Below are 12,994 nucleotides of genomic sequence, written 5' to 3'. Positions count from 1 at the left end.
AGATGAAGGATCGATTCTTGCAGAATGTGTTGCGCAGTGAGTACAATTATTTGGGTCTAGAGATCCATGTTAATGTGATTCGGGCAAGGACTGTCACCTCAGTCTTCACCACAATATCATCAGCTTATGTCGAGTTTTTAGGGACTATGCTCAGGTTAGCCTCAATTCTTTACCCTGATTTAGACAAAGATTCCGAGTTGGAATACAAAATCCGGGATTTATCCGGTTCTATTGAACCGATTTATACGATATGGGTATCATATGAAAGCTACAAAAGATATCGACAAAAATTGCACCATCTTAGAAAGGCAAAAGTTAAGACTAAGTCTAAACTTTGACCCATTTTCAATTTTTTGGGTTTTCAAAAAGTTTTGGTAAAAAAATGTCAAGTTCCTTGTATTACTACCGAAATGATTAAATAGAACATCATATCTTGGAGATTTGGATAGATATTACTATAAGCTATCAAATTATGTCCATATACTGGGTCAGTAGAACCGGATTTTGTTTCCGAACTTTCGGGTCGAACAACCGGATTTTCTTAGATATTTGGGTAGGCGTTCCCATAAACTTTCAAATGATGCCCATATATTGGGTGAGTAGAACCGGATAACCGGATTTTGTATCCCGTCGTTTATTCGCGTCGTATAACTTGGTTTTGGGTCAGTAGAACCGGATAACCGGATTTTGTATCCCGTCGTTTATTCGCGTCGTATAACTTGGTTTTCGACCACGAAAAAATGTCTTTCTCGGAATTAAAGTAAAAACACTTACCAGTGATAAAAGTATCAAAATAATCTGAGCATGGCCCCTGATCTTAATTTGCTTCTGATCTCCGAATACATCTTAGCTTTTTCCATTATCCCAATATTTTTTCTTTATAAACACAAGTTCAATTTTTTCGACAGGCTAGTTGTAATTCATTCATTACTAATTCGAATTAAATCAATTGCCCTGTTCCAGTACATGCAAGAATCTACTAGTTTTGAAATTTTCTTCGATATCATGAAGGGAAAATAGGTTATCGTAGTAAAAACTCTTACATTCTAGCTTTTTTGGAACAGACCTAATATGGGGGCCCCGGGACCGAAACTACAGAATTCTCATTCGGCCTAAGGTTACAACCTCTGTGAATTGGAATGAGAATAGAATTTTTTTTGAAATTTTCTGAATAAATTCAAATATTATACCAACATCCAGAACATATTCGTACCGTAGACGAGATTACGGTTGGACCGTCAGGTTACACGCGTGAAATATAAAATAAACTTTAAAATCCTGACATGGATTAAATCGTGGACCGCAAAATCTTTGGAAATATCCGTTAGAAAAGGTTATTTCTCGTAAATCCAAGTACCAACTTTTGTCCTCCTCAAGAGTGATGTAAATTCAACTCCCAGTTGTCCTGCTAACCATCAAATTTTCCTTCAATTAAATTTCTTTTTGTGTAGGTATTTACCAAAAATATCCTTTCCAACCATACCCTATATCCATGCAAAACAAACTCCTCCACTTTGATATTATCTAACAGCAATTGTTTTTTTATTTTGATTTTTTTTTTTCTTTCTCAGGACTTCAATAAAACTTATAAAAAACGAAAACCAAATGAAAAAGGAACCATTAAAAATAACATAACAGACCAGTTTTTTGTTTTGTTTTAGGACTACTATTCTTTGTTTTTTGACTATCTTCTAGATGCAGTGTTTGGATTTATCTTCGTCGACTTTGCAATGCCACTTCCTTCTGTCGTTGCTCTAATTTATTGATCGGCGGCTTGACTTTGTTTCTTGGCATCCTTATGGCCGTACAACAATTGCCAATTGTTGGGATGATTATACGCCATCAGGATGGGCAAATGCAAATACAATGTTAAATGTTCTACTCGTATTTCTTGGGAGATCTTGATCCAATCACGCAGCCACATAATCATGTCATCGTTGCTCATGTTAATGGGATTAAGGCCACGGATGTAGCATGCGTTACGCAATGCCTCGAGCGGCATATTGTGGACACCACCTTCACGACATATGGCCAGGTCCATGTAGTGTATGAAGAAGGCATGCTCGTATAAACTGTGACGCTTGAACCAGCCACGGGGTATGCCATGCATTTTGTTGAGCAATTTCTGAAAAAAAAAAACAGTTCATATAATTTCTTTTTAAAATTCCTAGTGTCATATTTTATAAATGAAAGGAATACAAATGAAAAAGATAGCAGCGCAAACCGGAACCAACAGAAATTGAGGTTTTTATTTAAAAATAAGTCGCCATCAATGATCAAAAGGTAAGACTCCAAATTTATAAATTTTTTTGGTTTTTACTTTGTCGCTAATATCAAAAATACCGTAAAAAGAGGTACGTTTGTATTGGGGCTATACTAAGACGTGGACCCGCATAGACAATTTTGCGTCATAGGTTGTAGTACCCATTACGAACTTTAAATACGAAAATTGAAGCAAATTCAGTAAATAATGTCGCGAAAATCCTAGAAATATCGAATATCTCGTGTTAACGTTACATGGGTGCTATACCAAAACGTTGACTTATATAGACTTTTTTTCTACTCACGGAGAACTCCCTGTGTAAAATTTTAGACGATTCTATTAAAAAATGGGCCTAAAATCATCAAAACACCGAATATCGGGATGAACAATTATATTTGGGGACATACGATATCGTGGACCTATATAGACAATTCTATTTCGGGGGGTAAAATAGTCACGAAGAACTCCTTGTGTAAAATGTCCGACAATTCCATTAAAAAAATGTGGTTAAAATCGTCAAAATACCGAATATCGGGGGTACCGTTACATGGAGGCTATACGATATCATGGACCGTTATAACCCATCTTCAAACTTGACTTGCCTACAAAGAAAAGATAGATCGGTACAAAATTTTAGCTTCTTATCTTTATTCGATTTCTCTCCAGCGCGATTACAACAGACGGACGGACGAAAGGGGCTAAATCGTCTTAGAATTTTACGCTGATCCTAAATATATATATATTGTTGGGCCTAAAACTATTATTTCGATGTGTTACAAATGGAATGACGAAGATAGGAGGGGTATAAACGGAATCCAATGCCATATAAACTTCATAGTGGAGGTAAATACATCCCCTCAATAAGAACTTAAATACAGTCTTGTTGGAGTCTTAATAAAGCCCCAAATTGAGCTTAAATACATCTCCTTATTGGAGCCTTTAATAGAGCATTAATGGTTTCGTGAATACTATCCTAAGAAGCCTTACTAAACTTCCTAAAGGAGCTTAAACATATCTCCTCATAGGAGGCTTAATAGACTGCCTTAAAGACGAAATAACGGTCGCTGGAATACTATCCTAATAGGACCTCGTTAAACTTTCTAATAAAGCCTGAATACATCTCCTCATAAGAGACACAATAGACCGTTTAAAGACTCTTATTGGGAGCTTTAATACTCTTCTTGCATTAATCTTATGAGTTTTCCTAATGGACCATAACTACATCTACTCATAAGAAGCTCAATAGATTGCTATAAAGGCTCTTTAATTGGAGCTTGAATGCTTTTCTAATTGGACCCTTGTTAAACTTTCTAATGGAGCTTCAATACATCTCCTCGTTGGTGATATAACAAACCGCTTTAAATATTGAACATTATCCTTAAAAGAGCCGCAATGAAAATTCTAATGGAGCAGAAATACGTCTCCAGAAGGGAAGCTTTATAGACGTTTTAAATACACCTTAATGCTTCTTTTTGGAGCCCCAATGAACTTCCTAATGAAAGCCCTCATCAATTGCTCAATGTGAAACTTAACAAATCATCTAATGAACTTCTTAAGCCTGCATAATTGACTCCTGAATTGGAAGCCTACAAATATTCCAAATTGTTAGTTTTTAAAATTCCTTTTATGGTGGCAATAAATTTCCTGAAACTTACTTTTATATGCCCTCTCTAAAAAGAGTGAAATAGTAAGGGAATTTCAATAGCAAAACTAGAAATGGGGGTCTCAATATGCAGCCCAATAAGCTTCATAAAAGTCTACCGTTTGCGAACCAAAGAATCCGCAAATGTAAACTTTAAAAAATCCCCAAATTGAAGCGCGATTTGGAGGCAAACGACATTAATATGGACCTAAATAAGTTTCTTAAGAGGTTCCATAATATATCCAAAATATTCTCTTCTCCCTGAAGTAGCTCTAATTGGAGTCCCAGAAGATTAATTATGTAAATTAAGTGTAGGTTCTCAATAGATCTAATAATAGATTTCCTGGATATGAAGGAGGACATTTCCTATATACACAACATTATCTTATGACCTTTTTAAAAGTATCCCAAATTCAATGGCTCAAGTCTCTGAAACGGGGATAATCAGCTTTAGTCAAGCCCATTAAATTAAATATTTTATATTCACATTTACTTACGATATGTTTTCCTGGCAGCGATATTAAATTAAAAGGTGAATCTGCAAAAATATCTTTAATATCTAAAATTTGTTCCACACTGGGATGGGTGCCACTACCCAACTGGCCCAGGACCTGAGCAAATTGTTCATATTTGGGATGATTTTTGGTAGTCTTCAGTTTGGCCTGTAAGCAACGTAACACGGGACGGTTGTAGGTTAAACGTTCCAGGAAATAATATTGCTTAAATTCTGATTTTTGTTGCAGAGTCCAAAAATGGGAGGTTAGAAATGTGCGGGGATACATGACACTGCAGAAATAGAAGAAATAATATAAAATAATTTCCAATATTTTTATATAGCACTACAACTTACACCAATGGAAACACCGCATAACCCACCATGGGCAATGAGGATAAAATCAAAGCCGGCGCCACCTTTATCATATCCCTGGGCATTTGCATGTACAACTCCAACTCCTGACGATTTAGACTCTTCAGTCCCTTTGACGAGGCATTTACAATGCGTGCAATTTTCAAAAAGCGTTTCATGTCAGCAAAGAATTCCTTTACTCCATCAAAGAAAACCCGATAGACTTTCATAGCCGAGGGGAAATTCTTTTCCAAAACTTTGTCATAGTTCTTGACATAGTCAAAGAATCGTGTAAACATATAACCTCGAACATTTTCACGCACTTGTTGTGGTGATAGTTTCGTTTTGGCTATGACCGCCTGCTTTGCAGCATCTTTAATGGGTGCCGTAGCCTGTTGCAATTTATTGATATTTTCCGAGAGGGGTGTTGTTGAGGGTTTCCCACTCTTTGCCGTGTCGAATGCATCTGTGATGGGGGTTGTAACCTTTTCCTTGTTCGTATCAAATTGAGTGCTTTTCGGTGGTACGGGGGTTGTGGAGGGGGTCTTTTTGGGTGCAGGATCGCTATAAATAAAATATGAAGATCGATTATTGAAATATTATATGCTGTTGTGAAATCATCTGGCAAATCATATATGTACATATGTATGTTTTCACAATTGGAAGACACCACCACAAAAGTATGTACGTATTAACACAAAATCATGTATTAATTAATCCTAATTTGCCACTTTTACTCACCTTGAAGTTACGTAGTGTCGTCGCAGTAATGCGTTTGTGCTGTTACCTAAACAGCTGTGTTTGTGGAATATCGATGTTGAAGATTCCTGGCAAACACCGCTTACGACGACCACCGGAAGCCGAGTCAAACGTAGTGCCAAACTCATTCTTGAAAAATGCCCACCAACGTCTGCTCCAACTTCGTAAATATGTAGGACCAATGAATTGGACCTTTAATTGCCAAGCCACTTTTCCGTATCGTCAAATGATGCCCTTTCGCCGTGGTCGTCGTCTTGTAACGTTACGTTGCACAAACAATTCCTACTTTGCGGTGAAAAAATCCTCGAATACGCAATAAACAACTGCGAGATGGTCTTCCTCTTCTTCTGACACACATATGTTTTGTATGTGTCAAAACTACACCGTGGAGTAAATCGATAAATAGTATCGATTGATTGGTCGATGGCCAAAGAGTCATAGAATCGAAAGTGCGAGTATAGAGTTGCCTGTTAGACATGAAAAGAAAGATAATAAATTAATAAAACATTTACAGTTTAAATGTAATTTAAATGTTAAAACGATGTTCTTTTTCTGACACACATACGTTTTGTATGTGTCAAAATTACATCGTTGGAGTAAATCGATAAGTAGTATCGATTGATTGGTAGAGAGCCAATGTCGCCTAATTGAAAGTGCCGGTATAGGGTTGCCTGGTACAGAGGAAAATCATGTTAATAAATTTATCAAAAAAAAAAAAAAAAAAAAAAAATACAGATTAAATACTTTTGCCAGGCATGACACAGCTAGAAATGTAGTTTAAAATGTTGTCATTGTATCCACGCCCTTAGGAATGGAGAAAAAGTACATTTGCAGTCAAGCAGCCAGAGAAGAATAAAGGTGTAAGTACATAAGAACTGTCGGCCAAGCGAAGCAACTCTTTAGCTCTTTTGGTCTCTTTCTGTTGCGGTGTAAGTTCTGCACTTATTGGAATTTTAATGGCTTTACCCTGAGCTCATATTTCCATATTTGCCGAATGGAATATTGCGATATATTCAGCTCACGAGTCATTTTTCGGCCATTGCGACGCGGGTTTCGATCAAGTCGCTTCTTTACTTTTCGAACCATTTCTGCTGATGTTGCTGTTTTCTTCCGTCCACTTTCTTGAATAAAAAAGCAAACAACTTGTTGCATTGGTTTTGAATAAATAATTTAAAACCGCGAAAACTGAATGAAAGGTCACAATTTCTTTTCAAATTCATGTTCTATATCTCTTATGGTTTATTCCCGACAAAAACTGTAGATTTCGTCGATGCATACGTTGCAATAAGCATTTTGAAAACACCCGAATTTGAATATTTTCTGAACATTTTTTTTATTATTGAAAAGAATACACACACATATACAAATGAAGTTGACATATTAAGCCAGAAAAATAAAAAAATTAAAATCATATGGTAGTTCTGCCCTACCTTGAATTCATTGTACCATGCCTGCAAGTATCTGCTAGTCTTACAATTTTTTTCGATATCATAAAGGGAAACACGGTTATCGTAGTGAAAACTTTTACATTCTTGCAGTTCTGGAACAGGCCTTTTGTTATAATATCATCACAAACATGGTAGAAGAATACAGGTAGATGCATCAACGCTTGGGAACATTGATATGTCAAAAATGTTTTAATGTCTCTTCAAATGTAAGTAGATTTTTATATGTTTTCTTATACGACGTCATTCGGGCTTTATTATAATACGCGTTTTTCAACCATTTTTACTAATTTAAATATTTTTTCATTCAACATTTTGAATTCCAAAATTGGTTTTCCCAACAGCTGTGTCGTGAGTCTACCTATTTTCTTCTACCATGATAACAACAGATATATTTTCATAGGGTTGCCATATTTTGACTCTGCCTTGCCTTTTTGGCACTAAAGTCTATCATGGATAAATGTAATATCTGTATTTATTTATTTATTTTTTGAATATTTTGCTTATTTCCAGACCTTTCTCCCCCCTCCCCCCTCCACTATCTACATCCTCCTTTAGACATCCAGCTATTTTACAGGAACTTACATTATGACATTATTACTCCCCATTTAATGGGTTAAATAAATTGTCCCCACTTGCGCATGTTTCGTTCTCAGCACTGACATTGGATGACAGTATCGGCTCTTTCTCTCTCTCCCTGTGTGTAAAGCAGGCAACATACGTTTGGTGCTCGTCGTTTACCCTGTTGGGCCAAACAAACGAAACACTGCCAACAGTTTAGCTCCAGACATATGCCATTAATAAACGTAGTCGCAGCTTTACTCGCGCGTTCGTCTAGTTAATATTGTCTTTTTTCTGTTGGTTCCAAAAAACAAAAAATGCTTTTTTTCAAAATATTTTTCTCTAACAAATGAAACACGAAACAAAAATCGAATAAAAACGGGAGAAAACAAGTGACAAACGAATAAAAAAATATTGGAAATTGCGGGAAAAAAAGAAAAGAAATTAGAAAAATGTGAGCAGTACGAAGTGGAGAAGCATCCTATAAATCACAACTATCCGGGTGATAATGGAGCCATCACTGATGACAAAGTTTTAAATGTGTGTGTATGTGTGTTTGTGCAAGCAAAATTCCATTACTAAAGACCATCAAAACTTCCACTGCTGCTGCTGTTGAGGTTCACGGCAATGACGATGATGATGATGGCCATCAAATACGCGATGCGAGTAACCAAGAAAAAGGTGTCCAAGGAGTAAAAAAAAAGAAGAAGAAGAAGAAGCAGAATAAGAAAGCCGTTTCTAATAACTAAAAAAATGTGTGTATTTTCTTTTTTTTTTTTTAATAATAACAAAAATAGTATGTACATAGGTAGTATGAATGTAATTCTGAATCATAATTTACCACTCTTTGCCATTGTCGTTGTCCTCCTCCTCCTCCTCATTATTGTTATCAAAGCAGAAAAAAAGACCCAAAACAACTTGGAAATATCAAAGAAAAAATTCCAACACAAAACCAAGCCAAAGTGTTAAGGCAAAATGTGTAAAAGAAGCAGCAGCAGATGAAAAAAAAGAATTAGAAAACATGTCGTGGAACCTTGAAAAGTGTGCAAAAAAACACACACACACTCAGAATGCGATATACCTTTTACATACAAATGTACATATATATACAAACATATTTACACACGGAAATACATATGAACATGTGATGTGATGAGAGTAAAGTGGATATTTGCCACACGTACGTGTGTGTGTGTATAATTTAGCAAAAGAGTTTATATGTTTGTATGTATGTAGATAGTATGGCCATACATACATATTTATGTGTATGTATAGTAGGTACACGGCTCAAATCACAACAAACCCCAACTTGGATGTTGTTGACGCTGAGCAGCTGGGACACACACAAATGGTGTTACTTAAACCCCATTTAGAAAAGCAAAACATCAACAACAACAACATTGGCGTCGGCCAGAGTAACATCAGCCACTGCAAGAGTGCATCACTTGCATTTTGAGTGTCACTCACCATTGTTGTTGTTACTTTGCCATGCCATCCATCCATTCACATTCTCAGAGATGTCGTCTTTGGTATGACATTACACATCACGCACGTATGGTGTTGGCATGGCTGGCATGATGCTGTGCTGTGCCGTGGTGTGGTGTTTGCTGTTGTTTGTTGTGCATACTTTGAGAATAACAGTAATTTTCCCCAAAAAAGGAAAAAAAAAAAAAAAAAACATACTTTCAAATAGCTACATAGATGTCGCCGACAAGAGACACACACACAGAGAGTAACACTCACACCCACCAACCTGCATTAACATTGTTGTTGTTCATACGTTGACTGTTTTTTTTGTTTGGTTGAGAATTCTTCAAGTTCATCTAGACTAATTTATACAAGTGCAATGTAAAAATCCAAAACATGCAGTATACACTCACACACACGCATACACCTGCAATGACATCCATGCAATTACCGAAAAAAAGCAGGCAAGCAAGGATCAAAGTTATGTGCTTTTGCATAAACATCTAGGCGTGTAGGCACATCGCATGACTGCCTTCATTGAAGTCATACACAAAAAGGTATGCGTTTTTTTTGGTTGTTATCGACCTTGGCAGGAACTTGAAAAAAAAAATAAAACAAACAAAGCGATACTACACCACCAATGGTGTAACAAATGAAATCAATCATTGTCAGGGTTATGGTTTTTTGGAAGAGAAATTAAATAGTAGTGGTTTTATAATGTATTATTGAAAGAGAGATTAAATGAAGATTTTAAAGTTTTTAGTGATTTCCCGTATATCATCTTTAATATATAGTCACGTTTTAATGCTTGTTGTTAGGGGTTTATATTGAGAGATTCTTAAAGACATTAGGCATATGCGCTGTTATTTTTATACCCTCTACCATACATAGTATGGAGGGTATATTAAGTTCGTTATTCCGTTTGTGACTCATCGAAGAAATCCTTTTAGACCTAACAAAGTATAAATATTCTTGATCAGTGTAAAATTATCGAATAGCCCCCATAGACCGGTATCTCCCGATATTCGGTATTTTGATGATTGTAACCAAATTTTTCTAAGACGATTTAGCCCTGTCCGACCGTCCGTCTGCCTGGCTGTTGTAATCATGCTAGAGTCAAAACTAATACAATTTTACACAGATCAGTCTTTTCTCTGCAGGCAGGTCAAGTTCGAAGGTCGGCTATAGCGGTCTACGATATTGTATGTATAGTATATACCCCCGATATTCGGTATTTTTATAATTCTAGCCACATTTTTCGATGAAATTGTCTACAAATCCAAAAAAATGAGTTCCTTTTGGGTACTTTACCCCCTGGAGGAGTATTGTCTATATTGGTACACGATATCGTATATCCCCCATTTAAACTGTATCTCACTATATTCCGCATTTTGATGATTTTAGCTACATTTCTCAATGGAATTGTCTAGAAATCCATACAAGTAGTTCTTTCTAAGTACTTTGCCTCCTTGGAGAGATATGTCTATATAGGTCCATAATATCGTATAGCCCGATATTTTCGATATTTTGACAGTATTTAGATACTACAGTATATGATATATAAAATTTCGTATTTAGAATTCGTAAAATTGCGTATGCAGGCCCACGTCTTCATATAACCTCCATAAAACGTTTCCTCCCAATATTCGGTATTTTGACGATTTTAGGTACGATATTCACCGAAATTGTTTGAAATTTCGTATTTGAAGTTCATAATTAGTTTTACAGCTTGTGATAGAAAATTGTCTATGCAGGTCCAGGACTTCGTATAGACCTGATATAACGGTACGTCCTTATATTCGGTATTTGATTTTGATTTTGAGATACATTATTCACCGATTTTTTTTCAAGTTTCGTATTTGAATATTGTAATGACTTTTGACAAAAGTTGCCTATGCAGGTCCACGTCTTCGTTTAGATTCCAATATAACGGCTATATTCGGTATTTTTAAGATTTTAAAAGAATTTTTAACGGATTTTATTCTTTTTTAATATTTCCAAATTTCTTCCAAATGTTGGAGGGCATTCGGCCGAACTTACTGTTTTTTTATTTGTTATTATACATGTGCTTTTCGGAGTGTATGTCAAAATTGTCATTATAAGTTTTGGCTTTACAAAACGTGCCTCATCGAAATAATGATGTTAGACCCTAGGACTCTTTGGACCAGATCCGTTTTAGAACATTTGGAGTTGATCTAGCGATGTGTGTCCGTCTGTCTACTGGCTGGTGCACACGACAATGCTCGAAGGGAGTTTCCGATTTGTATCCAAACTTGGTGCATCGTAATATTATTATTAAACTTAGATCGACTGCAGAGGTGGGCAATATCAATCCACACCCTCTTTTGCCTTCCCCACATAAGGTCGAAATTTTAATTAAATAAATTATTTCACTGCACAGAAAGGGAAAGGATAATTCGATTTTTCTTCAACTTTGCATATCCTAATATTTGCATCAGAGCTAAGTCGGGTGCGAAAATGGACAATATGACAATTCATACTTGACACATCTCAATATTTCCATCGACACAACATCTGTCATAAAGATCGTGAAGATTCGACCAAAGGGTCAAATTTTTGAATAACCAAAACTATCATAAAATCCGAAATAAGCTTCCGGTTCCCTTCAAATTTTACACAACCAAACATTTTTGCTAACGTAAAATCACCCTCCCGGTACCTCACCCACAAAAGGGTCACAATTTTCAATACTTTTTTCTGTCATAACTTGTGAAACAATTTAGCGATTCTATACAACTTGCTATATCTACATATTTCCCTTAGCCTTAGATACCTGAGATGAATATGGAATTTAACAGAATTTATGATTTCGTATAAAATTGAATATAAATGTTCGATTTTCTTATAATTTTGCCCACACCAATATTTTTATCTGTTTTATCTGAAATATGAAAATGGAATAAATCGGTCGACTGCATCTGGTACCTTGCGTCCAATTTTTACATTTTATAAAAATTTCCACATGTTTCATATAAAGTGAAGAAAGTAGTCGATATAGCTTAAACCTGGCGCGTCGAAATATTTTAATCATATTTATTTAGGTCCGATACGAAACTGGCAATATTGGCCCATTCCTTCGGAGCCTACTTCATAGAGGGTCAACAATTTGAATATTAATTAGAGAAGTCAATATTTAAATAATCGAACATTGGCTGAGGCTATGCATCTGTCGGCAAAACCGACTATTACTTTTTAACTTGTTTAGAACAATTCGCTTTGCTGCGATTCCGTGTAAAGGGAGTTTTTAACCATATTATTAAAAAAGGACCCCAAAAATGGATAAAAATAGTCATCGTATTTTTCTCGGCAATATTGCCCAATACACTATATACCTAAAATTGACGGATTCCGAGGAAACTGAATCCGAAGTTTTCCAAAAGTGTAAAAGAAAGGGGGGGGGGGGGGTAAATTGCCCCTTCCCTTTTATGCTACTTTGCGATTTAAACTTTCATAAAGCCGATACACGTGTCTTCCGTTTTTAGGTCTACTTTCATAGTCTACTAAAGTTTACCGGAAATTATTGAAAAAATTGAATTTTGTCGAACAGTGTTATTTTTAGGTTCGCGTTTTATGAGTTTGACTGATATTCAAAATGTTGATATTCAAACTGGACCGATTTGTTGATATTCAAAGTGGACCGATCTCTACCATCTTTGTAACAAATCTTGCGTTGATGGAAATATTGACATTTGAAAAGACTGAATGGAATCGAATGTTAATTTCGTGGTTTATGAACTTCATGGATATTTAAAACTTTTACCCTTTATGGGGGGATGTACCAGAAGATTTTATTTATGTTGGGTTTCAAATTCATTCATTTGTTTTGTTTTTATCTATTCCATACCTTTTTTGGCTTTCTTTTATCAAATGAATTATTAGCATTTTTTCTTTCTTTTGTTTTTTGCTTTTCAAAAATCTCTCCGAGAATGTGTCTTAGATTCCTCAGCCTTTTACTTTGTATTTCCTACCAAAAAATATATTTTTTACGA

At 35.7% G+C, this 12,994-nt stretch overlaps 2 protein-coding genes across 2 annotated transcripts in view; one reads left to right on the top strand and one right to left on the bottom strand.

The window, feature by feature from the left end:
• Positions 1-1,513: 1,513 nt before the first annotated feature.
• On the bottom strand, positions 1,514-5,864 carry LOC101898242 (LETM1 domain-containing protein 1). Its single transcript, XM_005177439.4, has 4 exons — positions 5,494-5,864; positions 4,756-5,316; positions 4,403-4,691; positions 1,514-2,125 (listed from the first exon to the last, which is right to left on the bottom strand). The coding sequence occupies exons 1-4, from the start codon at positions 5,637-5,639 to the stop codon at positions 1,760-1,762; spliced, it is 1,362 nt and encodes a 453-aa protein (XP_005177496.1). The 5' UTR covers positions 5,640-5,864; the 3' UTR covers positions 1,514-1,759.
• Positions 2,145-12,994, top strand: part of LOC101898414 (uncharacterized) — a 110,183-nt gene continuing 99,333 nt past the window's right edge. The window contains exon 1 of the mRNA XM_020034623.2: positions 2,145-2,283. The gene's annotated coding sequence lies outside the window, so the exon portion shown is untranslated. The remainder of the gene's footprint in view (positions 2,284-12,994) is intronic.

The sequence above is a fragment of the Musca domestica genome, unplaced genomic scaffold (genome assembly GCF_030504385.1).
Source record: "Musca domestica strain aabys unplaced genomic scaffold, Musca_domestica.polishedcontigs.V.1.1 15, whole genome shotgun sequence".
Lineage (NCBI taxonomy): Eukaryota > Metazoa > Arthropoda > Insecta > Diptera > Muscidae > Musca > Musca domestica.
This window is presented reverse-complemented; position numbering and strand designations above follow the sequence as displayed.